Here is a 27,544-nt window from a genome sequence, read left to right on the forward strand (position 1 = left end):
TTATTTCCTTCTGTGACACTCTGAAAGAACTGTGACTGGGGCATGGGGTGCCACTTTCAGAGGCAGGAGTGCTTACAAAATGCCACAGTGGCACATGGCCTGTGTGGGCTCCAGCAGCAGCAGCAACCCCCAGGGTAGAGAAGGCAGCTGAGAACACAAGAGTAGAAGGGCAGTGGCTCCATCATCTCAGAGGGTTCTGTTCAAACAACATTTTCTAGTATACAGTGAAAAGAGACCTGGTGCCAGGCATGGTGGCTCATGCCTGTAATCCCAGCACTTTGGGAGGGGCTGAGGCAGGTGGATTACCTGAGGTTGGGAGTTCGAGCGAGACCCGCCTGGCCAATGTGGCAAAACCTCGTCTCTACTAAAAATACAAACATTAGGCAGGCATGGTGGCATATGCCTGTAATCCTCAGCTCCTTGGGAGGCTGAGGCAGGAGAACCGCTTGAACCCAGGAGGTGGAAGCTGCAGTGAACCGAGATGGTGCCACTATACTCAGCCTGGGTGACAGAGTGAGACTAGGTCTCAAAAAAAAAAAGTCTGCTAGTATCCATCTCATAGGAGGAGTAAGTGAAATCAGACTTACAAAGCATTTAGTTCAACTCAATCAACGAGTTCATTCTCGCCTTGTCCCCACTGCATAGCCCCTAACCCCAAATATCCCAACACAGTTCATAACAATAAGATTCTTGTTTCCCCAACATGTTTAATTGTAAGAATAGAGATAATGGTCAACTCTTGAGAAGAACCAAACTCTGGTGCCATCTTGGAAGTGCTGCATCACCTCCTCTTCTTACTTCCTTGAACAGCAATGTTTCTGGATTTCTTCTGCAAGCCCCAGGCAGTGCAGGATGCGTTTCTTTTCAGCAGCCAGTTCCTTCTCAGAGAACTGGCCCAAGAGTTTCTGGACAAATATATTTTGATCTTTCAGAAATATGTTCTTATTCACTCCTACATTTGGCACATTCTCCAGGGACCCAGACTTGAAATGGAAGCTTAAGTATCTGTTTCGTTTTAAACCAGGCCCTTTTTCTTCAATCCATGACAGTGGACTGCAAAGACAGAAGACAAAAGAATCATGTTAGAGATTACACAAGAGCACAAGTGGGTGCTTGCTGGCACCAGACCGCCTGGTAACAGGTCCTTGTCAGGTACCCATCCTCCTTGCAGTCACTAGCCTCCCAGAGGCTGTGGGTGACTGTGTCAACCTCACAGCCAAAAAGTCTTTTATTTAATTTTGCCATCAAGCAGGGGAATTCCTTCAGTGACTTTTTTTTTCTTTTTTTTCTGGGATGGAGCCTTGTTCTGTCGCCCAGGCTGGAGCGCAGTGGTGCAGTCTTGACTCACTGCAACCTCCGCCTTCTGGGTTCAAGCTATTTTCCTGCCTCAGCCTCCTAAGTTGCTGGGATTACACGCGCCTGCCACCACGTCTGGCTACTTTTTAAAAAATATTTTTAGTTGAGATGGGGTTTTGCCACGTCAGCCAGGCTAGTCTTGAATTCCTGACCTCAGGTAACCCAGCTGCCTTGGCCTCCCAAACTGTTGGGATTACAGGCATAAGCCACCGCACCTGGCCTCCCATGACTAGTTTTAAAAGCTCATAGTGCAGTCTAGCAAATATTCTAGGAGATGGTAACAAAGATTAATTTTAATGCAATTTATTCAGTGCTTTATTTTGACACTGAATAAAAATAAACTTGAGGTATTCTACATAGTCTTCCTAAGAAAATTTCTCATGTCCTTTTTTTTTTTTTTTGAGATGTTTGCTCTTGTTGCCCAGGCTGGAGTGCAGTGGTGCAGTCTCGGCTCACTGCAACCCCTGCCTTCAGGTTCAAGTGATTCTCCTGCCTCAGGCTCCCCAGTAGCTGGGTTTACAGGCACCTGCCACCATGCTTGGCTAATTTTTGTATTTTTAGTAGAGATGAGGTTTCACCATGTTGGCCAGGCTGGTCTTGAACTCTTGACTTCAGGTGATCCAACTGCCTTAGCCTCCCAAAGTGCTGGGATTACAGGCGTGAGCCACCGTTTCCGGCGTCTCGTGTCCTTATAAATAATATGGAATCTTGGGATTTGAGGGAATGCAGAATGTCAAGATCTTTCTTGTACCTCAATTTCCTTACTAGTAAAAATAAGTAATGGTAATAAGTATACAGCTTTACCTATCCTGCTGTGACACTGTGAGATAAAAATGCAATTTGTGGCCAGGCGTGGAGGCTAATGTGGGTGGATTGTTTGAGCCCAGGAGTTTGAGACCGGCCTAGACAATATGGCAAAAACCCATCTTACCCAAAAATATGAAAATCAGCCAGTCTCATAACCCGGTCTCAAAATAAATAAATAAGGAGATAAAAAATTTTTTAAAAATGCAGTTTGGGACATGGAAAGTACTATGATTTTAAGAAGTTATTATTATATTATATTAACTGCTTTCTGTCCCAACCCCTCATCTGATACTTGCCTCTCCTGTGCAAAAATGAGAGTCAGGGCCGGGTGCAGTGGCTCACGTGTGTAATCCCGGCATTTTGAGAGGCCAAGGTGAGCAAATCATTTGAGGTCAGGAGTTTGAGACCATTCTGGCCAACATGGTGAAACCTCATCTCTACTAACAATACAAAAATGAGCCAGGCATGGTGGCAGGCACCTGTAATCCCAGCTACTCGGGAGGCTGAGGCAAGAGAATCGCTTGAACCTGGGAGGTGGAGGTTGCAGTGAGCTGAGATCGCACCACCGCACTCTAGCCTGGGTGACAGAGGGAGACTCTATCTCAAAAAAAAAAAGAGAGAGAGAGAGAGTCAGCCTCTGCCTCCCCCACATCTTGCTTCCTCATTGACTCCTACTCAACTTCAAGACCAAACAAGGCACTGCCTCCCGTCAGAAGCATGAGCTGACCTAGTACAGGTTCCCCTTCCCTGTGCTCCTACAGCACCCTACAGTATCTTTACCTCTAATTACAGGGTACTACAACTGTCTGTGTACAGGTCTGACCATGGCTGCAATCCTAACACTCACATGGCCACACTAGAGCCTGGGCCACCACTGTTGGTCATTCCATAGGCAGCAATGCTGAGTTCCATGTGCTTTGCCTTCATCTGCCAGGCCTCTCTGCCTTTTCCTAGTGAAGAAGAAACTCCTCAAAATGGACTAGATCAGGCTTCATTCAGGGACTCAAATTCTTTTTTCTTTTTAAAATACCCAACATCTGCTTCTTTTACTACCAGGAGACCCACCTCTCTGGAAAGGCACCTAGAAACACTCTAAATCCCTTACTGTTCTAAATAATTTACAGAGCCCAGGTGCTTTGGGAGGAAAATTATGAATGTGTTTTTGTTAAAAAAGACTTGGTATGAGAAATAAGTCAGAACGTTTTGGGAACAGTGTGACAGGGTGATGGGATGCTAAAGCTGAAGCACAGAACCTCACACTCTGGCTCCACCGAGGGGTGAATGTGTAGCCCTGCAGGGAACGTGTACAGTGTTAATGGCAGAGTCTAGGTGGACGGGTGTTTACTGAAAAATTCTTTCAACTTCACAATATGCCTGAAAACTTTCATAGAAAACACTGGAAAAAAATCAGGTCACAGTTAACATAATTTCTTTTTCTTTCTTTCTTTCTTTCTTTTTTTTTTTTCAAGAAGGAGTCTTGCTCTGTTGTCCAGGCTGAAATGCAGTGGCCTGATCTCAGCTCACTGCAACCTCTGCCTCCCAGGTTCAAGCAATTCTGCCTCAGCCTGCCAAGTAGCTGGGACTACAGGCGTGCGCCAACACACCCGGTTAATTTTTGCATTTTTAGTAGAGACGGGGTTTCACCATGTTGGCCTGGCTGGTCTCAAATTCCTGACCTCAGGTGATAAACCACCACCCTTGGCCTCCCCAAGTGCTGGGATTACAGGCCTGAACCACCATGCCCAGCCAAGTTAACATAATTTCCACTACTAAATCTGCTATGAATGACTTGTGCGACTTAGGCAACCTGCTGGCATTCTGTAAGCCTCTGTCTACTGACTGGCAGATGGGATTATGTTTGCCTTCTTTACCTCACAGGGCTGCTGAGAGGATGAGATGAGGCAACACAAGTGCGATCTCAGCACTCCATCTGCAGAAGTAGACAGCCCTTCTGGAGCTGGGAGTGAGGGTCTAGCCCCTCAGGGCTCCCTCTGGATCATACCTGCGAATGTACTAGGATATCCTTAAATTTCCTCCTCCTCATGGCTTCTGATGACTTACCTTTTCTTCTCTGTCTCCAGACACACTGTCATTTTCATATACTGATCTTCCTTTCGCTCTTCCAAAGTGGCAGACACAAGAGAAAGCTCCCCAAAGAGGGAGACCAGCCAGGTCAGGCGAGAGATACCACTGAATGCAGGGAAGCCAAACCGCTCTTCTTCCAACGGGCCAGCTGTGGGAAATCACAAATGTTGTGGGAACTGGGAAGCAAGAATGCCAGGTGGAGAGCAGGACCCTGGGCCGGGGCTGGCGGGGATGTGAAAAGGTGTGGCTGAGTGATCAGCACAATGGGACCTTGCCTTACGTGGTAGGCAGGCAAGATGATTAATGATACTGATGAAAACTCAGGTAACTGAATTTAAACTCTATCATAAAAGCATTTCTGTCTTTTCCTGTTTATTAAATTCAGTTTTAGTAAAACATTCTACTGGAAACAGCAGTCAATCCAGCCAAACAGGATAATAAAAAAGTTTCAGGCTTCTAATATATATATGTACACATATGTAGATGCACATACATAAACACACACACACACACACACAAACACGTACCTACATATACATACATATATATCCTTTTTAATTAATGATTTAAAGTAGTCTGGTAAAAGTAGAAGAATCAAGATATTTTAGCCCCACAAGCCTGTATTCTTATAACTACCCTATGTAAGTGGCAATAAGGTGTGAAGGTATGGAGAAAATGGCAATACCTTTGAGCTATTTCAATATCAAGAAAATTGATACAATGTTAAATGTTTTCTTAGTCTTCCTAATCTTGTGAACAAAAAAGTATACTCAAAAGAGTACTGGGGTCAGGCGTGGTAGCTCATGCCTGTAGTCCCAGCACTTTGGGAGACCAAGGTGGGTGGATCACTTGAGGTCAGGAGTTCGAGACTAGCCTGGCCAACATGGCAAACCCCATCTCTACTAAAAAAAAATACAAAAATTACCCGGGCATGGTGACAGGTGCTGGTAACAGCTGCTAGGGAGACTGAGGCAGGAGAATCACTTGAGCCTGGGAGGTGGAGGTTGTACTAAGCCTAAAAAGGCCGAGTACAGTAGCTCATGCCTATAATACCAGCATTTTGGGACGCCAAGGCTGGCAGATGGCTTGCGCCCAGGAGTTCAAGACCAGCCTAGGCAACATAGCAAGACTCTGTCTCTACAAAAAACACACACAAAATTAGGCAGGTGTGGTGGTGCACACCTGCAGCCCCAGCTACTCAGGAGGCTAAGGTGGGAGGATCATCTGGGCCTGAGGAGTTCAAGGCTGCAGTGAGCCATAATTATACCATTGCATTCCAGCCTGGATGACAGAGTGACACCCTATCTCAAAAAATATATATATAAATATAAAAAAGACTATTGGTGTGAGAAATCCATTTGGTCAAGATACTGCTCCTGTCTGCCTCCAGCCAAAATCTTAAACATAACCTAAGTTTAAAATACTTCATATCTGTTACATTACATTATAAACAAAACATTTCTTATGGCCTTGATATTCACTGAAAACAATGACTAATAACAATGAGTATATTCTTAAAAAGTAATGTTATATGTAAATCCAAACAAAAATTAAAATTTTCATAGACAATGTGGTTTGAAATCAGTAGGGCCTAAGTATCAAACTTACAAAATAAAAAGACTTCGCCAGGGCTGGTTACTGTCTGCTCTAGTTGTTTTTTTTTTGTTTGTTTGTTTTTGAGACACAGTCTCGTTGTCACCTAGGCTGTGCAGTGGCGCAATCTCGGCTCACTACAACCTCTGTCTCCTGGGTTAAAGCAATTTTCTTGCCTCAGCCTTTCAAGTAGCTGACATTACAGGTGTGTGCCACCATGCCCGACTAATTTTTGTATTTTTTTAGTAAAGATGGTGTTTCACCATGTTGGTCAGACTGGTCTCGAACTCCTGACCTCAGGTGATCCACCTGCCTCAGCCTCCCAAAGTGCTGGAATTACAGGCATAAGCCACTGTGCCCAGCCTAGTTCTTCGGACAGAATACTAAGCAGCCACCCACAACAGTTCCAGCCACTTAGAGAGTTGAGCTCCAATCCAGCTCTGTCTCATGACCGCTACATTACCTCTGTGAAGCCACTCGTGTCTTTGAGCTTCAGTTTATCTGTATAGTGGGGGTGGTGAATACCACTTTATAGGATTGTCATATGGATTAAGATAATGCACATCACATACTTAATATGGTACAAATTAATGGTTTGTACTCACATTACCATTTTCAAGGATGAAGAAAGATTTTGAAATGAGGTTCTCCTATGTATCAGTGGCTTTACTATGCAAAAATGCAAGGCCATGTCCCCCAGGGTCTCCTTTCTGTAATGAAAGGCCTCAGGAATGGTGGCTCAGGTGCCCAACGATATAGCCAGAGAAGGAGCCCATCCAAAAGTGACCACAAGAGCAGGAGCTTTCTGCATGCCCATTTCCTATTGCTAACGGAGCTGCTCAGAGAGAACCAACATCAAGTAAACAGCTACATATACAGCAGATCAGATACTGTGGTCAGCTGGGTACGGTGGCTCATGCCTGTAATTCCAGCACTTTGGGAGGTCAAGACAGGCGGATCACTTGAGCCTAGGAGTTTGAGACCAGGCTGGGCAACATAGAGAGACACTGTTTACAAAAATTTTTAAATTAGCTGGGTGTTGTGGCGCACACCTGTGGTTCCAACTACTTGGAAGTCTGAGGTGGGAGGACTGCTTGAGCCTGGGAGGTTGAGGCTACAGTGAGCTATGACTGCACCACTGCACTCCAGCCTGGGCAACAGAGTAAGACCTTAGCAAAAAAGAAAAAAAACAATATTGTGGTTGCCACCAACATCCTTATAACTTGCTAGAGGAGGAAGGGAACTCTTCATATTGTATTTGCTTTGCAAGGAAGTATAAAAATGTTCTCCTCTCCGAGCACCTATCTCTCAGTCCTTTTAAAAGAGTTTTAATGTGCAACTTCCTGTTGAAAAATAATCTCCAACTAGTTAATAGATTGGGACGGAGCATAAATAAGCTTGAGATTTCTAATATACTCTTTACCCAAGGGCCACCAAGCAATTAAATCTCATCTGGGAAAATTAAATTAGCCCTGAGTCAGAGAGTCTTGAGCAGAAATGAATACAAGCTCCCATACTAGAGAGCCAGGAAAGAATCTGGCTGGTCTTTGGACCTCACACGTGACCTGTGATCCCACCTAGCACTCACCTGTGAAGAGGAGTGATCCTTTCAGCAGGTCTTTCCCCACCACTTCTTTTTTCAGGAATGCAAATTCCTCCATCAAGAGTTCAACATGCTCCTCATGCAGGACTTTTCCTGTAATGACAAAAACGGAATAAAAAGGGCAGTTGTCAGTTGTGTCTAGGTGTGCATCCTGGAGTGTACTCTGTCATCCCCTAACACAGGACATGAAGTACTGATAACTGCCCTGGGCACACAGCCAGGATTGCCTCCCTACCACTGTCACCCACCCCAGCTGAAGAGGCTGCCACTTCTAAGCTTACAACAGAAATGAATGAAATGAAGGCCACGCACAGTAGCTCACGCCTATAAACCCTATAAACTTTGGGAGGCCAAGGCTGGCGGATCACCTGAGGTCAGGAGTTCCAGACCAGCCTGGCCAACATGGTGAAACCCTGTCTCTATTAAAAATACAAAAATTATCCAGGTGTGGTGGTGGGCACCGGTAAGCCCAGCTACTTGGGAGGCTGAGGAAGGAGAATCGCTAGAACCCGGGAGGCGGAAGTTGCAGTTAGCCAAGATGGCATCACTGCACACCAGCCTGGGCGACAGAGTGAGACTCCATTTCAAAAAGAAAAAGAAAAAAAGAGAAATTAATGAAAGGAAAACCTGAGAAATGAAATGAAAATCTAAGAGAACAAGATGGTATCTACCCATGTTCAAAGGCAAGATGAGATCAGTGATGTATCTGTGGGCCAGGAGTTAGCTACTGTTCTAGACAGGAAGAGGCAGTACAGCAGGAAAATCCAACAGAGTAAGAACATGGCCAGGCATGATGGCTCATGCCTGTAATCCCAGCACTTTGGGAGGCCAAGGCAAGTGGATCACCTAAGCTCAGGAGTTTGAGACCAGCCTGGGCAACATGGCAAAACCTGGCCTCTACAAAAAATACAAAAATTTAGCTGGGTATGGTGGCAGGCACCTGTAGTCCCAGCTACTTGGGAGGCTGAACTGGGAAGATCACTTGAACCTGGGAGGTGGACGTTGCAGTGAGCCAAGATCGTGCCACTGCACTCCAGTCTGTCTCAAAAAGGAAAAAAATTAATAAAATAAAATAAATTTTGGATTATAAAAGAAAGCTGTTAACAATTTTTTTTGCTCTATAAAATTTTTTTTCATTTCTAGGCCAGAAGCTTCCTAAAGCACCAGAACTATTTGTGATTAAGTACAAAGTGTGGTTATGATCTACGGTTTCACGGAAACAGAAATCTGGGCCAGTGGGAGATGCTCCTGGGACAGTTGCCTTTGTCTAACTCAGCTTCACAGCAAATGCTGCCAAATGCTCTGGGCTTGTCCTGCACCTCAGGAGTGAGGAGGATGTCTGTCGCAGGAGTCCCCAGAAATGTCAGGTGTGTGGGAGGATGGGGTCCTTCCCACCCACTCCCTAAGATGTGAATGTGGCAAAGAGAACTTCTTGTGATAAGTAGAAGCTTTCTGGCACAAAATGGCTTTGCAACAACTAAATGGCACAAAATGCTTTGCAATAAGTAGAAGCTTTTCTCCTCGCAGGTAGTTTCGCCCACCGCCTCCCACCCCCACTGCCATGAAACTCTGGGGAACATGTTGTATTTTCCCCAGCACTATGTAACAGTCTCTGTGTTTCCATATCCATGGTTGTTAAAGAAACTGAATTTTTCAACTGTGTCTTTGGTTGTTTTTCTGTCATTCACTCAATGCCTGATTATGATAAACACACATGGTAACCACAATACACACACACATCCGTATCTATATATTCCCAGGTCTGTTCACTGAAAGGGCTTGCAGAGATAGCCCAAAGCCATAAGCACACCCAGTGTCCAATCTTGCCATCAAAACGTTACTAGCCATTGGAGAACTGACTAATTCCAAGGCTGAGACAGAGAAAGTACAAGATGAGCCTTAACCACTTTCTGACAGAAAGCAAGAATTCAAAGAATAATGGAAACATAACAAAATGACAAGGGAGCTGGCAGGAAGAGGTTACCCACTGAGCAAATTTGTAACAATGTGGACATCAATATGAATAATAAAAAGTAACAACAGCACTGAATAGAAAAACAAAGCCATGAGTTCCTACTGACATAAAATAATAAATGAATATCAGAAAGTGTGATGAGAATGGATATTTAACTAGTTATAAACTACCTTCTTACAAAATAAGCACTGATTACAAAGGGAAAAAAAGTAACTTTCAGTGGAAAAGCCCGTCAGACACCACCTAATGAAGTTATATCATTAGTAATTAGATGAACTGATAAAGGATGTTACCTGACAGAACACAATGTGAAAAACAGCATCGTTTCCTTTTTTTTTGGTGTGTGTGAGATGGAGTCTCACTCTGTCACCCACGCTGGAGTACAGTGAATGTGATCTCGGCTCACTGCAACCTCTGCCTCCCGGGTTCAACAAATTCTCCTGCCTCAGCCTCCCGAGTAGCTGGGATTACAGGTGCCCACATCATGCCTGGCTAATTTTGTTGGTATTTTTAGTAGAGACAGGGTTTCACAATGTTGGCCAGGCTGGTTTCGAACTCCTGACCTCAAGTGATTGCCTGCCTTGGCCTCCCAAAGTGCTAGGATTACAGGCGTGAGCCACTGTGCCTGGCTGCTTCCATAATATTTCTGTGAAAGATGCATACCCCATCTAATCATGAAGAAACATCAGATATATTCAAACTTAGGGACATTTTACACAATAACTAACTGTAATATTTATAATTGTCAAGAAAAGACAGAGGAACTGTCCAGAATGAAGGATACTAAAAGTGACATGTCAACAAAAGATAATACATGGTTTTGAACTCAGTCATTTTGCCATAAAGAATGTTATTGGGACAACTGGTGAAATGTGAATGAGGTTTGAGGATTAGATTGTTGTAATGTACCAGTGCCAATTTCCGGATTTTGATGGTTCTATGTGGTTACATGCATACCTCAGAGATTCTGCATGTTTCATTCCAGACCACCACAATAAAGTGAATATTGCAATAAAGGGAGTCACATGAATATTTTAGTTTCTCGATGCATATACAAGTTATGTTTATACTATATAGTAGTTTGTTAAGTATGTGATAACACTATGTTTAGGAAAACAATGTATATACCTTAATTTAAAAATACATTATTGAGCTGGGCATGGTGGCCTATGCCTGTAATTCCTGCACTTTGGGAAGCTCAGGCGGGTGGATCACTTGAGGCCAGGAGTTCGAGACCAGCCTGGCCAATATGGTGAAACCCCATCTCTGCTAAAAATAGAAAAATTAGCTGTGCGTGGTGGTGTGCACCTATAATCCCAGTTACTCAGGTGGCTGAGGCACAAGAATCATTTGAACCCAGGATGTGGAGGTTGCAGTGAACTGAGATTGCGCCACTGCACTCAAGCCTAGGCAACAGGGCAAGACTGTCTTAAAAAACCAAAAAATAAAAACAAACAAACAAAAAATGCTACCATCTGATCCTCCATCTTTTTGCTGGAGGAAGGTCTTGCTTCCATGTTGATGGCTGCTGACTGATGTGGTTGTGGATTTGATTTGCATTTCTATAAGGATTAGTGGTATTGAGCATCTTTCCATATGATTGTTTACCATCTGTATAATTTCTTCAGAAAAATGTCTATCCAAGTCCTTTGCCCATTTTAAAATCCGTTTATTTGGTTTGTTTGTTGTTGTTGAGTTGTAGAGTTCTTTAGACATTCTGGATATTGGTTTCTTATTAAAGATAAGATTTGCAGATATCTTCACCCATTACATAGACTGCTTTTTCACCCGGATGATTGCTTCCTTTGAGGCACAGAAGGTTTTAAGTTTGATTAGTCCATTTATCTGTTTTTGCTTTTTTTGCCTGTATTTTTGATGTCGTATGTAAGACATTATTGCCAAATCCAATGTCATGATGCTTTCCCATGTTTTCTTCTAACAATATTATAGTTTTAGGTCTTAAATTTAGTTCTTTAATTCATTTGAGTGATTTTTAAATATGGTGTAAGGTAAGTGTCCAACTTCATTCTTTTGCATGTGGATATCCTGTTTTCCTGGGACCACTTTTTGAAGACACTGAAACACTTGGTAGAATTCTCCAGTGAAGCCATCTGGTTTTAGGCTTTTCTTTATTGGGAGGTGTTTAATTACTGATTCAATCTCCTTACTAGTTATAAAATCTGTTCAATTTTTGTTTCTTCATGATTCAGTCTTAGTAGGTTATATGCTACTAGGTATTTATCCCTTTCTAGGTTATCCGATTGTTGGAGTATAACAGTTGTATAACTGTTCATTGTAGTCTCATAATCCTTTTTATTTCAGCAGCATTGGCTGTAAAGTCTCCTCTTTCCCTTATGACTTTAGTTTGAGTCTTTACTCTTTTTTTCTTTTTTTTTTTTTTGGAGACAGAGTCCCGCTCTGTTGCCCAGGCTGGAGTGCAGTGGCACACAGTCTATGCTCACTGCAAGCTCCGCCTCCTGGGTTCACGCCATTCTCCTGCCTCAGCCTCCCAAGTAGCTGGGACTATAGGCGCCCACCACCACGCCCAGCTAATTTTTTGTATTTTTTTTTTTAGCAGAGACAGGGTTTCACCATGTTAGCCAGGATGGTCTCAATCTCCTGACCTTGTGATCCGCCTGCCTCGGCCTCCCAAAGTGCTGGGATTACAGGCATGAGCCACTGCACCTGGCCTTTTTTTTTTTTTTTTTTTTGTGAGACAGAGTCTCGCTCTGTTGCCCAGGCTAGATGGAGTGCAGTGGCACAATCTCAGCTCACCACAACCTCCGCTCACCACAACCTCCACCTCCCAGGTTCAAGTGATTCTCCTGCCTCAGCCTCCTGAGTAGCTGGGACTATAGGCACGTGCCACCATACCTGGCTAATTTTTGTATTTTTAGTAGAGACGGGGTTTCACTATTTTGGCCAGGCTGGTCTTGACTCTTGACCTTGTGATCTGCCCTCCTTGGCCTCCGAAAGTGCTGGGATTACAGGCGTGAGCCACTGTGCCCAGCTGACTGTTTTTTTCTTAATCTGCTAAAATTCTGTCAATTTTATGGATTTTCTTCAAAAAACTAACACTTGGTTTTGTTGTTGTTTTTTTTTTCTATTGCTTTTCTACTCTCTATTTTATTTATGTTCTAATATTTACTTGCTTTTTTCTGCTAATTTTTGATTGAGTTTGCTCTTCTTTTCCTAGTCCCTTGAAATGTAAAGTTAGGATGTTGATTTGAGATCTTTCTTCTTGTTTAATGTAAGCATTTACAACTATCCACTTCTCTCTTAGTACTGCTTTCATTACATCTCATCAGTTTTGTATTGTTTTGTTTGAACAGAGTCTCGCTCTGTTGCCCAGGCTGGAGTGCAGTGGTGCAATCTCCCTCACTGCAACCTCTGCCTCCTGGGTTCCAGCAATTCTCCTGCCTCAGCCTCCCTAGTAGCTGGGACTACACGTGTGTGCCACCACACCCGGCTAATTTTTGTATTTTTAGTAGAGATGGGGTTTCAGCATGTTGGCCAGGTTGGTCTTGAACTACTGACCTCAGGTGATTCACCCGCCTCGGCCTCCCAAAGTGCTGAGATTACAGGCACAATCTATATTATTTATTTATTTATTTATTTATTTATTTAATTTTTGAGATGAAGTCTCACTCTGTCGCCCAGGCTAAAGTGCAATGGCGCAATCCTGGCTCACTGCAACCTTCACCTTCTGCATTCAAGCGATTCTCGTGCCTTAGCCTCTGGAGTAACTGGGATTACAGGCACACGCCACCAGGCCCAGCTAATTTTTGTATTATTATTAGAGACGGAGTTTCACCATGTTGCCCAGGCTCATCTTGAAATCCTGACCTCAGGTGATCCACCAGCCTCAGCCTCCCAAAGTGCTGGGATGACAGGCATGAGCCACCACACCCGACTGCACAATCTGTTTTAAACTGCTAACAACTTAACTTCAAATACAAAATTCTTCACATACAAAATTCTACTCCTTTATATCTCTGACCCCCCATTTGTTATTAATGTTACCAATTACATCTTTTTATACTATATATCCATTAACATAGATTTGTATTTTTGTTTTTGTCTTTTAAATTCTATACCAGCATTTAAAGTGATATTTATTTATTTATTTAGAGATAGAATTTCACAGTGTTACCCAGGCTGGAATGCAGTCATACCATCTCAGCTCACTGCAACCTCTGCCTCCCAGGTTCAAGCAATTCTCCTGCCTTAGCCTCCTGAGTAGCTGGGACTACAGACATGTGCCACCACACCCAGCTAATTTTTTTATTTTTAGTAGAGATGGGGTTTCACCATGTTGGCCAGGATGGTCTCGAACTCCTGACCTCAAATGATCTGCTTGCCCTGGCCTCCCCAGTTCCTGGGATTACAGGCTTGAGCCACTGCGCCTGGCCTAAAGTGATTTATATGTCAACATCAGAATACTACGGAAGTGTGTATTTGTCTGTATATTTACCTTTACCAGACAGCAATATTTTTGTGTTGTTGTCTAGTGTTTTCTTTAACTTGAAAGACCTCCTTTAGCATTTCCTGTAGGGCAGGTCTAGTAGTGATCAACTCACTTGGTTTTTGTTTGTCTGGGCAAGTCTTTTAAATAATTTTTATTTTTATTTTTGAGACAGGGTCTCACTCTGTTGCCCAGACTACAGTGCTGTGGCCCGATCATGGTTCACTGCAGCCTCAACCTCCCAAGGTTCAGGTGAACTTCTAAGTAGCTGGGACTACAGGGGTGCACCACCACACCCAGCTGATTTTTGTTTTTTCAGTAGAGATGGGGTTTTGCCATGTTGCCCAGGCTGGTCTCAAACTCCTGGGCTCAAATAATCTACCCATCAGAGCCTCCCAAAGTGCTGGGATTACAGGTGTGAGCCACTGTGCCCAGCTGAGTCTTTTTTTTTCCTTCTTGTAATTAAAAATTTTGTATGCCAGGCGTGGTGGCTCATGCCAGCACTTTGGGAGGCCAAGGTGGGTGGAACATGAGGTCAGGAGCTCGAGACCATTCTGGCCAACATCGTGAAACCCCACCTCTACTAAAAATACAAAAATCAGCTGGGCATGGTGGTGGGTGCCTGTAATCCCAGTTACTCAGGAGGCTGAGGAAGAATTCTTTGAACCCAGGAGGCGGAGGTTGCAGTGAGCTGAGATGGTGCCATTGAACTCCAGCCTGGGTGACATAGCAAAACTCTGTCCCCCACCAAAAAAAAAAAAAGTTGTAAAAGATTTTTGTAGAAACAGGGTCTTATTATGTTGCCCAGGGTTGTCCTGAGTTCCTTGGCCTCCCAAAGTGCTGGGATGACAGGCATGAGCCGCTGCGCCTGGTCTGGGAAAGTCTTAATTTCTCCCTTCTGGAGGGTGGTATGGCTTAGGGGAACAAATGTGAACTTAAGAGCCCAGTAGGATTTGATTCAAATCTCTACCTCCCGTTTAGTAGTCATGTTATTAGTTTCGTGATCTAGTACAAATTACCTTCTTTGAACCATGTTTTTCTATACAGAATCTAGAGAAAATATATACCTCCAAGGGTTTCTAGAAGAATTAAGCAAAATAACATATGAAATGCTTAGCAGAGTTTCCAAGTTCCTAGCATATACTAAATATTTAATAAATGGTTGTTCCTGTTTAGAAACAACAAAAACTACCAACTATGCAAGTAAGACAATCAGTTTCTCTGATTTGAGCATTTTTAGGATATCCCAGCATTTAGCAATATAAGTATCACATGAATAAAGCCAAAATAATATCATGACATAAGCATAGGTGAAAACTAATTCATATTTTTTCCTTAGAGTGAGTAAAATAAGCTGATAAGCTTTAACCAAAAGTTTCCCACCCGTCCTTCTGCCCTCCACCATGTGTGCTTACAGTGTTGGGGTGAGGAGGCAGTTGGGAGCCCACAGTGCCCGTGTAGCCAGGAGGAGACATCTGAAATGGGGTTAAGTTTTAAAGGCATAAAGATGATATCACAGAAATCCTGGAGGCAGAAACTCTTGGTAAGAGGGTCTGTATTCCAGACAGACAGAGTGTACATTACCTTTCTGCTCAGCCAGCTCCCACAGTTCCTGAGCGGCCGCCAACGACAGTGTCATGGGGTATTCCACAAGGACGTGCTTGCCAGCATTAAGGAACTGCCTTTGGTACACGAGACAAATAGAGAGAAAGAACACTTCGAATAAGCTTCACTAAAATGCTCTGCATAATAGAGAACAGAATGTTATAAAGGCATGAGAGTTTCTGTGTGTGAATGTGTCATGACTGGGGGTAGGAGTCAGTGCCACGGGATATAGAGGAAGAACTATATCCCACATTGTTTTCTCCTATCCTGTGACAGAACGACTTTCTAGTTACGTGTTAATTTGAACATTCAACCATTCATTTATTCAACCAAGTACTATTTACCAATTACTCTGGAGGAGAAATAAAGACACATTAACAAATAAATTTCCTATTACCACATGGTAGCTATAAAGGCTACAAAACCCACAGCAGCTAGCTTTGCCTGAGGCAGTCTGAAAAGATTTCACTAAGGACCTGTGAATTGGGTCTCAAAGTATGAGCAGACATTTTCCAGGTGCAACATGATGAGTATATTTCACTGTGAGCACCGTATGTTGGGGCTTGGGCATTTGTGGGGCTTTGTCCAAATGACAAATTTCAGTGTGGCAGGGGAGTGGGCTACAAAGCGTGGAAGATAATGTCAGAAAAGTAGCTGGGAGCCTGACCGTGAAGGACCTAGATTTCTGTGCTCAGCAGTTCAGATTTCATTCTGTGGATACCAGGATATAAATATTTATAAGTATGGGACTTATGACAGAATCACTTTTCTTAACGAAATACACTCTAGTGCCAGAAAAGGTTAAGGAAAGCCAAGGAAAGGTATTTTTGTCCACTCTAGAGCTAGACTGATAAAGAGGAAGCATCTTACCCGTGGGAACAGCATGGTGGCAGCAGCTGTAAGAACCTAGAAGGAAGCTAGACTGAGGAAGGCAGCTGGCACTTCCCTGTTAGCTGCCAGGTTCTGAGGGTTAAATGAACTCTCACTGTTATTTTATGACATTGAAAGTACAAAGGAGAAAACGTTGGAAGCTGATCCAAACTGAGAAAGGAGTATAATTCGCCAAGGATGCTGGCTCCACATCCTAAACTGTCTGGTGAGAAGAAGGAGGCCACTACTGTTAAAAACTACTCTCGATGGGTTTTTACAGAAAAATAAAACACTTTAATTCTGAATGTTTCTAATGTTTCAAATTACACATACTAAATACTAATTTTACTATTTTTTCATTTCCTTATATATTTAGACCCAACAATAAGAATTTCTTAATGTTTTGACATTTCTGTGATTGGTCACAGAGCAACTGTAATTTTCTCATGGACTCTTCTGACACTTTTGCAGGGTGTTTTAGCTTGCTTGCTCATTTTTCCAGTACTGCACTGCTGTGTAAGGCAAGGACTGCCTGTGTGGAAAACCCACCTGATGTAGTCCTCATGGCTGGAGCTCTCACTGCAGATATAGGCAACCTCCACCTCTTGGCTGGAAAGAGCATCCTCCAAAGAAATCTGCTGGACTCCATCAATGCTCCCAAGCTCCCTTCTATTTCAGAGTAACAGAGAAATGGAACTCAGTGGTAGACAGAAGAAAGGAGCAGCATCCTTCTCCCCTCCTCCCAACAAGGTCCTGGTGACCCGCTGCCAGAAATGAAGAAATGAGCTTCTTCTCTCCCACTTCCAGGTTGTTTTCCATTGTGGAGTGAGAAAAACAGCCTCAGGGTTCAAGTCAGGGGATCTGGCACCGAGTGCCAACAGTACCATTCACAGCTTGTATGACCTCAGCGAGTCTTGAATTACTTCATCTCTAAAATAAAAGAAACAGCTGGGCGCAGTGGCTCAAGCCTGTAATCCCAGCACTTTGGGAGACTGAGGCGGGTGGATCACTTGAGGTCAGGAGTTCAAGACCAGCCTGGCCAACATGGTGAAACCCTGTCTCTACAAAAAATACAAAAGTTAGCCAAGCGTGGCGGCGAATGCCTGTAATCCCAGCTACTTGGGAGACTGAGGCAGGAGAATCACTTGAATCCGGGAGATGGAGGTTGCAGTGAGCTGAGATTGTGCCACAGCACTCCAGCCTGGGTGACAGAGCAAGACTCCTCAAAAATAATATAAGATAAAAATAAAAGGAACAATCTACTTTTATCTCATGAGAAGTGATCTCTATGGTCACTTCCAGTTCCAAGCACGTGGTCAAACATTGTGACTACCAAACCTAATCCAAATCCAATATACTAACATATTTAGGGTGCAAACTGGCATGCGACTTCAAGCTCCTTTATAGCTAAGCTAACGAAGCCCAGTAGTATGTACGCATACGTGTGTGTGTGTGTGTGTCTGTGTATGTGTATGTCTTCCTCCCTCTGGCAGACTGAGCTCATTCGAAGGTGAGGAATTCATTCTCCACGATTTCTCCTACAGTGCCTAGCATATAATAGGCAGTGATAGCCTTGACTAACCAGGAGCAGAGGCAGGAGGGCAACCCAAGGCCTTTTGACTCTTCTAGAGCATGGGGGAGCTGCAGTGTTCTAAGAGCCAAAGCCCCAGCAGTCCATACACCGCCCAGTGCAGTGGCTGGGGCAGGAGAGTAGCCCTCTAAGGGTGGCAGTCATGGGAGAATGTGGGACAGCCAGCAAGCAGGAGGCCCTCAGCCAGCTCAGAGCTCCAGCTGAGCTGCAGCAGGCAGAAAGCATTTGGGGAAATTTAGTTCCCAAAAAGTATTATGCTAGGTTTCTTCTAATGGGGCCACCCAAACTAAATTGCTCAATTTCAGCAATACTTATTATTTGCCTATTATGTACTAGGCGCTGTAGGAGAAATCATGGAGAACAAATGAAAATCCTTGCCTTTCAATGAGCTCAGTCTGCTAGAGGAAGACACACACACACACACGTGTACATACCACCACCACAAGAGGCTTCCTGGGGAGGTGGTAGAACTTGGCAGGTAGGTTGGGGGGAAGGGTATGTGAAGAGGGAAACTGTGTGAGTACTGGCAGGGCTGTCATGCAGCGGTGTGACCTGGCCATCCTCCCACACAACCTGGGTAGTGTACCTGTTCCCACTGAGCTGATCTGGAAGCCAACTGGCAGAGGACTGGGGCTTAAGGGAAAAGGAGAGGTCCCACTTCAGCCTTGAACCCAGGTGCCGTGCATGGTTCCAGCTCCAGACAGGGGTGTGATGGGGTTACTGTGCTGCCTGATCTTAACTTTGCTCTCCCATTTGTGTGCACTTCCCTTGGAATCTTATGGGGAGGAGAAGGCTGGCCAAGCGCAGATTCTAGCACTCCTAGGTCTCCCTGGTGCCCCAAAGCCCATTTTAAATCCTTAAAAGTGGGGCCACGTTTTGAGACAGGCAGGAAGAGGATGGCCCCATGAACGAAAACATGAAAAAACTTCTGCATGGACCATCACAATCGTTACTTACCCTTTGTCTAAATATTTATCTGATGTCTCTAAAGCACTAGAAAAAGAGTTGCCTAACTTGTTCACTGCCATGTCTCCAGGCCCAGCCCAGTGCCTGCACCTAGTCCACAATTAAAATGGATAAATGATGTTACAAAGGATTAGTCTGATGCCGGTATCTAGTTCACGATTAATATTGACAAATGATGTTATACAGGATTAGTCTGGTGAGTGGTGTGTGTGTGTGTGTGTGTGTGTGTGTGTGTGTATAGGGGTAAGCGGAAGAGCTAAGCATGGGGCAGGGAAGAAGAAACAAGGTGGTAAGTTTGATTCTGACTGGAGATAAATGAATCCTTAAAGAAAAGCGGAAGGCTGGGTGTGGTGGCTCATGCCTGTAATCTCAGCACTTTGGGAGGCTGAGGCAGGAGGAACACTTGACCCCAGGAGTTTGAGACCAGTCTAGGCAACATAGGGAGAAACTCTCTACAAAACAAACAAAAAAAATTAGTCAGGCATGGTGGTGTGTGTCTGTAGTCCCAGCTACTCAGGAGGCTGAGGCAGGAGGATCACTTGAGCCCAGAAGGTCAAGACTGCAGTGAGCTGTGATTGCACCATTGCACTGCAGCTTGGGTGACAGAGTGAGACCCTGTCTCAAAAGGAAAAAAAAAAAAAAAAAAAGTGAGGCTCAAAATTACCAATGGGAAAAGAACACATGGTGTTTAAAAGATGGGCTTTGGAAACAGACTTCTGCTCAACTTCAGTTCTTAGACTTTCCAGCTGTGTGACCTCAGGCAGATTACTTAACCTTTCCGTGGTTCAGCCTCCTTATCTGTAAACTGGGGGGTTGATAACACTACCTAGAAGGAAATATCACATGTAGAGCCCAGAACCACCTAGGACGGCTGTCATGATGACTATGTCAGGATTCCCTGGTGCACACTGAAAGCCTTTCAGGCCAAAGCCCCATACATATGTTGGCTGTGCCCCTTCTCTGTCAGCCTTGAGCTCACCCTCCTGCCTCTGTCTTCCAGTCTCCCCAGGCCAACCTACTGTGCAACCCAGCTGCAGGCCCAGCAAGCTTCAGTTCCCAGACCCATCCCAACCTGAGATCTCGTGGGGCTGACCCTAAACACAATTCTCGGTCAGGAGATGGCTCTCCCTGCCCTGGGTCTGAAAAATCTCCATGTCCTGCGGCTAATCTGCCTCACTGGGCCTTCCACAAATTGTGAAGCACAAAGACAGTGTGAGCCACCTGGACACAAAGCCAATCAGGTTCAGGAACGCTGAGGAAGGGTGTGGATTCCGCAAGTCCCTCATCCGCACGGAGCCGGCTCTGCCAACACCAACCACCACCACGCCAAACTTCCTCTCGGGCTGAAACACAAGGGACCAAGGTGGAGTTTGAAAACACTGCAGCCATTGAGCAGAGAACAGCAAAATAAAGGAGCCGGCAAGGTCCTGACCAGCAAGTTGGAAGCCAGCCCAGAACACACAGGAAGCCACGGCATCAGGATGGGATGAGACAGTCCCCGAAATGGTGGCTTGGAGAGCAGTCAGTCCCGCCAAAACCTGTTCCTGAAGGTGCTCCACCATGTCTTTAGGTTGAAAACCTTCCGAGCACCCACAGAAAGTGTTCCCCCAATTTGGCTCTCCACTTCTACTGCCCCATCTCCAATAATGAAGGAGCTTTCCTCATTAAGCCAGACCCAGCCTATGGCCTGGTAGTTCTGCCCTCCCTGGGTCCCTCCTCCAGTAGACACGTGAATCTGATACTGCTGGGAGTCATTCAGAGGGCACAGCTTCATCATCAGATGCTGGCAGAGGAGGCAAATGGGCAAACCATGATTGGTCACCTTACTCAGCTTGGGAACCACAGGCTTTTACTCTTCACTACAGCCTTCTGAGTTCCACATTTAAGATACTGCAGTATCTTAAATATTATTTAAATGCACTGCTGGAGGCTGTATGTGAGCAGTATTACAGTGAAAAATCAAACCGACTTTTAAGTTATACAGCAACTTAGTATAATAAAAACTGATAAAAAATTATCTCCATGTACTGGGCGTGGTGGCTCACGCCTGTAATCCAGCACTTTGGGAGGCCGAGGCAGGTGGATCACTTGAGGTCAGGAGTTCGAGACCAGCCTGGCCAACATGGAGAAACCTCGTCTCTACTAAAAATATAAAAATTAGCAGGATGTGGTGGCAGGTGCCTGTAATCCCAGCTACTTGGGATGCTGAGGCAGGAGAATTGCTTGAACCTGGGAGGCAGAGATTGCAGTGACCCAAGATCGTGCCACTGCACTCCAGCCTGGGTGACACAGCAAAACTCTATCTCAAAAAAAAAAAAAAAAAAAAATTATCTGCATGCATTCCTTAAACTCACTTCTTGGATGCCTTGGAGCATAGAAACATGAATGTCATCTCAGATTTGCCCCTTTTCTTCACCTTTGTACCCAGCTGTCACCATTTCCCACTGACTCTGCCCCTCTTCCTGTGCCCACTGCTCTTGTCTTCTTCCAGGATTTCTTCCAAATGTTTGGGGATTTGCCAAATGTTTTCCTATTATTGATTTCTCATTTCATCCCACTGTGGTTAGAGAACATTCTTTAAATGATTTGAATCCTTTTAGATTTATTGAGAGATTTTATGATCCTTGATGTGAACTATCTTGGTTAATGTTCTGGGCACACTTGAAAAGAATTTGTATGCTACTATTGTTGGGTGGAGTGTTGTATAAGTCTGTTAGATCAAGTTGGTTGATTGTGTTGTTTAGTTCTTCCATATCCTTCCTCATTTTCTGTCTCCTTGCTCTAGCAATTATTGAGGGTATTGAAATCTCTGAATATAATTGTATATAACTGTGTATTTCTCCTTTCAGTTCTATCAGTTTTGACCCACATATTTCAAAACTCCGTTATTAGATACATACATGTTTAGGATGGTTATGTCTTTTTTATTAATTGACCCCTTTATCTTTCTAAAATGACCGTTTTTATTCCTAGTAATATTTTTTGCCCTATAATTTATTTTGTCTGATATTAACAAACCATTCCCAATTTCTGTTGATCAGTGTTAGCATAATACATTTTTTCCCCAACCTTTCACATTTAATCTATATGTGTTTTCATATCTATAGTTTCTTGTAGGCAGCACATAGTTAGGTCTTACTTTTTTTTTTTTTTTTTTTTTTTACTCAATCTAACAATCTCTGCCTTTTAGTTGAAACGTTTAGACAATTTACATTGTGATTATTGATATGGTTGGGTTTCCATCCAAATTCTATAGAAATCTTGCTATTTGTTCAATCTGTTCTTTTCCCCCTCTTTTCCTGCCTTATTTTGGATTAATTAGAATATTTATTATGATTCCATTTTATCCCATTTGTTGGCTATTAGCTGTAACTCTTTTTCAGAAGTTAAGGGTTTTATACTATATATTTTACTTACCACAGTCTACTTTAAAGTAATATTATGTGCTATTCCACATATACTATAAAGAACCTGACAACAGCACAATTCCATTTCTTTTCTCCTAGACCTCGTACTGTTGCTATATAATTCAATATTGAAGCGAGAGATTCTCCAGAGCTTGCCCAGAAGCCAAGATGTCTGGAAAGGATCTCAGCCTCTCTCAGCCTGCAGCTTGGGAAGAGTGATTCACAGAACCTGACTGCCCATTGCTGCTAATCTGCACACCGGCCTTGGCTCACACATCTGACTGGAACTGTCTCCTATGAGTAACTGCCTCTCTTTTTTTTTTTTTTTTTTTTTTGAGACGGAGTCTTGCTCTGTCGCCCAGGCTGGAGTGCAGTGGCGCGATCTCGGCTCACTGCAAGCTCCGCCCCCGGGTTCACGCCATTCTCCTGCCTCGGCCTCCCAAGTAGCTGGGACTACAGGCGCCCACCACCACGCCTGGCTAGTTTTTTGTATTTTTTTAGTAGAGACGGGGTTTCACAGTGTTAGCCAGGATGGTCTCAATCTCCTGACCTTGTGATCCGCCCGCCTCGGCCTCCCAAAGTGCTGGGATTACAGGCTTGAGCCACCGCGCCCGGCCAACTGCCTCTCTTTATTCAGCCTTGCAAGTTTCCTGGGAGCGCTTCTAACAAGCGGACTTCACACATAAAAGGGGACTCTGGGAGACCTAGTTCCTGGCTTCTCTTCTGGAAGTCAGGGAAGAGCACAGGAAGGAGTGGCCACAGTGCCCAACTGACAATTGACAATTTCACCAAGTAAGTCCTTTTTGGGTTACAAGTCTAGTTTTTTTCTTATTTTTTTCCCCCGTAATTTCTAATTACCAAAAAGCAGTAAGACAGCCTCTGGAGAAATCTGTATAGTCAAAACACATATTCATGATAAAATATTAATATCTGTTTCCCTTTCAATCAAGAAAAGAAGACTAGCAATCCCCTTTTTAGGTTAAATATTTATGGCATTCTTAAGGTTACCAAATTGCTACATTCCAGATAATAACCAGGATATGCTTCTACCAGCTTAAAAAAAAAGCCACAAGGTTAAGAAACAGCTCTATTATCTATAAATAAGCCAAACTGCTTTTTAAGATTTCATTAGTTAATGATACACACAAACTTGCATACAAAACCTGGCTTGCACAGTGTGTCACGCTAAATTATAAACTGCTCTAGGATTTGGTTTCAGTATTAGTGCCTTGCAAAACTGACACACAGGGACAAGATATGGGTGAAAGGCCAGGTGCAGGGGCTCATGTCTGTAAACCCAGCACTCCAGGAGGCTGAGGTGGGTGGATCAGTTGAGGTCAGGAGTTCCAGACTTGCCTGACTAACATAGTGAAACCCTGCCTCTACTAAAAATACAAAATAATAGCCAGGTATGGTGGTGGCGGGCACCTGTAACCCCAGCTACTTGGTAGCCTGAGGCAGGAGAATCATTTAAACTGGGGAGGCAGGGGTTGCGGTGAGCTAACATTGTGCCACTGCACTCCAGCCTGGGTGACAGAGCAACACTTCATCTCAAAAAAAAAAAAAAAAAAAAAAAAGATATGAGGGAAAACACTGGTATCTTAATAGTCAAGCTCCTCTTAGGGAAAGAGCTTTATTTTTGAGAAAAATCACTTGTTAGGACTTTTAACGTGAGCCTCTTCATTTTACATGAGGGATACTGAAGGTGCGTTCTAAAGGGAAACTGCAAATCAGAGATGGCTAGACCACTCTGTAGTAGCAACTAAAACTTTGGGGCTAGGAACCAGTAGGAGGCAGAGGGAAGGGGAAAGCGAATGCAGGTTAGCAAAAGGCTGAAATCTGCAGAGAAGGGAGCCAGTGAGAAATGCCCAGAAGAGGAGGGAGCAATGGACTTCTAGAAACTAGGACATCTACAATTCCATTTTCAGTTGTCTGCTGTGCTCTGCTATCCTGAACCTTTGGGAAGATGCCACTACAAACAGCCCCATAGAGGTGGTATTTAAGGAATGAAGAACAGGAGCAGTTTTGAGACAGCAGAAAATGACACATAAGCACAGCAAAGTGACTAAAAAACTCAGTCAGGTCCAAATCACAGTCACAGAATGAACTTGCACCCCACCCTTGGACTCAAGAGAAGCTGGTGTTTGGCACTCCAGACACAAAAAATGGAGTTCATAGAAAGTTAGGAATGTGCTCTGCCAACTTAGAAAAAAAAAAATTTTTGAGATAAAGAGGGTAGAAGAAAAATGTAAAAACTGTAGAAAAACTTCAAGGTGTGAGGCATGAGGGCAGGTGCTGAAAAGGTGGAAGGAGAGTACAGGCAGTCAGACAGAACAAGCTAGTCATTTTCATCCACTATTTGCAAGAATTAAAAAGAAGTTTGACAACTCATTGGTTGGCCTGGGAAAACAGGCATGTTCATATGTTGCAGGAGGGAGACAAAAACCTAATTTATGGAGAGCAACTTGGAAATACTTACTACAAATTAAAATGCAAATGCCCTTTGCTCTGGTAAATCCAACTGTAAGAATGTGTCCTACAGAGCTACACAAGTCAAGTGACTTAGGCTTACTGCAGCCTTGCTTATAACAAGCAAAAGATGGAAACAGTCTATATGTCATTATAACAGACTGGCTATGAAAGTTATGATAGACTTGTGAAATAGAGTATTACACGGCTATAAAAAAAAAAAAAACAAGGAAGCCCTTTATGTATTGAAAGGGACTGGTCTCCAAGATAGATTATCAGGTGAAAGAAGCAAAGGACAGGCTAGTGTGCACTGTATGCTACAGTCTGTGTAGTAACAGGAGGGGTGGCAGCCAAAGAGAAAACATACTGTCTATGTTTAGGATCTCTTTGAAAGGACAGCCCAGAAACCTGTAATGCTGAAACTGGTGACACGCTTGCTGGGAACTTGAAAAACAGAGTGGCTGGGAAACAGGGATAGGAGGGAAGAGGGCTTCTCATAGAAAATCTTTTTCTCTTTTTTTCTTCTTTAAAGTTTAGAATCACACAAATGTATTCATTATCTAAAATATAAACAACCACTGAAAACAGACATGAATATCAGAGCGTTGCTCCAAGAAGGTGAGAACTCTGCAGCGTACAGCGCCTTGGCTCACTCCTACCTCCCTTCCTGGGGCTCCCTCTACAGTGCTCAGCATCCTCTGCTGCCCCTGTCCCTGCCCTACCCCATCCAATGACCCCAAGTGCTCCTGGCCCTGCTGCAATTGGTTTTCACTCCCATGCTTCCCTGCTTCACCATGGGTCATCCAAGACCTTCTCGTCACCACATTCAAGGGCTCTTCCTCAGCCACATGCTCCTGGACTTCAGACATGGACAACCCTTACCTGGACCTTCTTCAAACTCATCCCTTCCTTTCTTCTCTCACCTCATGCCACCAAGGTTTTCTTTTCACATTTCACTTTCTTTCTTCATTTTGCCCAAGAGGTGTATATTTCCCAAAGCTCAATCCTCATCCCTCTATTCTTCTCTCTCCCCCATATCCCCAGAGTATGGGGGTCCCTCATTCTCAGGGTTTCCATGACCACCTCTATGTCAAAGACCACAAGCATCCTGAGCTGTGGGCCATCCTCTCTTCCAAGCCGCATTCCCAAGACATTTCAACCTGGTTGTCCCACTGCGCTCTGGATCTTCATGCTCTGTGCTAAACTCCAATTATCCACCCTTCCTGACGGGCTGTCCTCTGAACTTGTGGGCAAAAGCCAATAGCTCTAGGAATCCTGGCAGCACCCAGTTTTTTTTTTTTTTTTTTTTTTTTTTGAGTCTTGCTCTGTCGCCCAGGCTGGAGTGCAGTGGTGCAATCTTGGCTCACTGCAAACTCCGCTTCCCAGGTTCACGCCATTCTGCTGCCTCAGCCTCCTGAGTAGCTGGGACTACAGGTGCCCGCACGACGCCCGGCTGATTTTTTTTGTATTTTTTAGTAGAGACAGGGTTTCACCATGTTAGCCAGGATGGTCTCGATCTCCTGACCTCATGATCTGCCTGCCTTGGCCTCCCAAAGTGCTGGGATTACAGGCGTGAGCCACCATGCTCCGCCAACACCCAGTTTTAAATGCTTGGAGTGATTCCTGCATTTAACAAACATCCTGAGATCAAAGGCTGACTGTGGCCGATGGTCCTTCTGTGCTTTCTCCCTCCAGCCAGTCTCCAGGCCACAACAAGTTTTGCTTGAAAATTTCTGTCATATGATTTCCTTCCTCTACATTTTCACTGACCCTCCCAAGCTGTGGATTGCATTAGATTACTTAACAGTCTCTGAATCATCCTATCATTTAGGCAACAGACATTTATGACGCATCAAGCCAGATGCCATGGGGATGCTAAGATGAGCGAGGAACCCCGACAGCTACAGTCAAAGCGGGAGGGGAAGGTAACAAAAGAAAAGACACATAAAGCGCAATGGAAATTCATAAGAGGGAGGTATGACTTCCCGAGAGAGGAAACTGTTTGTGCAGTACAAAGGACATTTGAACTGGATGGACGGGATTAGCTGGATACAGACAAGAACAAAGGCATTAATGGGTCAAAAACACTGGGGCTTAGATCTCCATTATGCCCCTTAACCCCCTGTGACTTAGAGCAATTGACTTCTGGGCTGCTGTGTAGCAGATTAACTATATATTTTGAACATGCGGAAAAATGAAGAATGAGATATAAATGATATAAAATGCAATTACATACATTAAAAGTATATCAAGCTGGGCACCGTGGCTCACGCCTGTAATCCCAGCACTTTGGGAGGTTGAGACAGGTAGGTCACCTGAGGTCAGGAGTTCAAGACCAGCCCGGCCAACATGGCAAAACTCTGTCTCTACTGAAAAAACAAAAATTAGGTGGCGTGGTGGCCCACTCCTGTAATCCCAGCTACTCAGGAGGCTGAGGCTGAAGAATTGCTTGAAATGGGAGGCGGAGGTTGCAGTGAGCTGAGATCACACCACTGCACTCTAGCCTGGGCGACAAGGGTAAGACTGTTTCAGGAAAAAAAAAAAGTATATCACACAGGAGGTGATATATGTTGCCAGGGGTCAGTAGCAAGGGGAGGTTGTGGCTATAAAGGGGCAACACAAGGGAATGTTTTGGGGTGAGGTTCTGCATCCTGACATCCTGGGGTGATGGTTATGCATGTGTTTTAATGGGTAAACCTGTACACCAAAAAAAAGAGGCAATTTTACTGCATATAAATGTTTTTGTTTGTTT

At 44.1% G+C, this 27,544-nt stretch overlaps 1 protein-coding gene and 1 long non-coding RNA gene across 2 annotated transcripts in view; one reads left to right on the forward strand and one right to left on the reverse strand.

Moving 5' to 3' along the window:
• Positions 1-9,106, forward strand: part of LOC119620625 (uncharacterized) — a 35,838-nt gene extending 26,732 nt beyond the window's left edge. The window contains exon 3 of the long non-coding RNA XR_005237142.2: positions 8,588-9,106. This is a non-coding gene — a long non-coding RNA (uncharacterized lncRNA). The remainder of the gene's footprint in view (positions 1-8,587) is intronic.
• The window catches only part of BLVRA (biliverdin reductase A), a 43,529-nt gene continuing 16,672 nt past the window's right edge, over positions 688-27,544 (reverse strand). Inside the window, exons 3-8 of the mRNA XM_007981500.3 lie at positions 20,138-20,259; positions 16,909-17,028; positions 15,469-15,566; positions 7,430-7,537; positions 4,225-4,396; positions 688-1,053 (exon numbers count right to left, since the gene is read on the reverse strand). Of these exons, the coding sequence (XP_007979691.1) occupies positions 795-1,053; positions 4,225-4,396; positions 7,430-7,537; positions 15,469-15,566; positions 16,909-17,028; positions 20,138-20,259 (879 nt within the window). The 3' untranslated portion in view covers positions 688-794. The remainder of the gene's footprint in view (positions 1,054-4,224; positions 4,397-7,429; positions 7,538-15,468; positions 15,567-16,908; positions 17,029-20,137; positions 20,260-27,544) is intronic.

This window comes from Chlorocebus sabaeus, chromosome 21 (genome assembly GCF_047675955.1).
Source record: "Chlorocebus sabaeus isolate Y175 chromosome 21, mChlSab1.0.hap1, whole genome shotgun sequence".
Taxonomy (NCBI): Eukaryota; Metazoa; Chordata; class Mammalia; order Primates; family Cercopithecidae; genus Chlorocebus; species Chlorocebus sabaeus.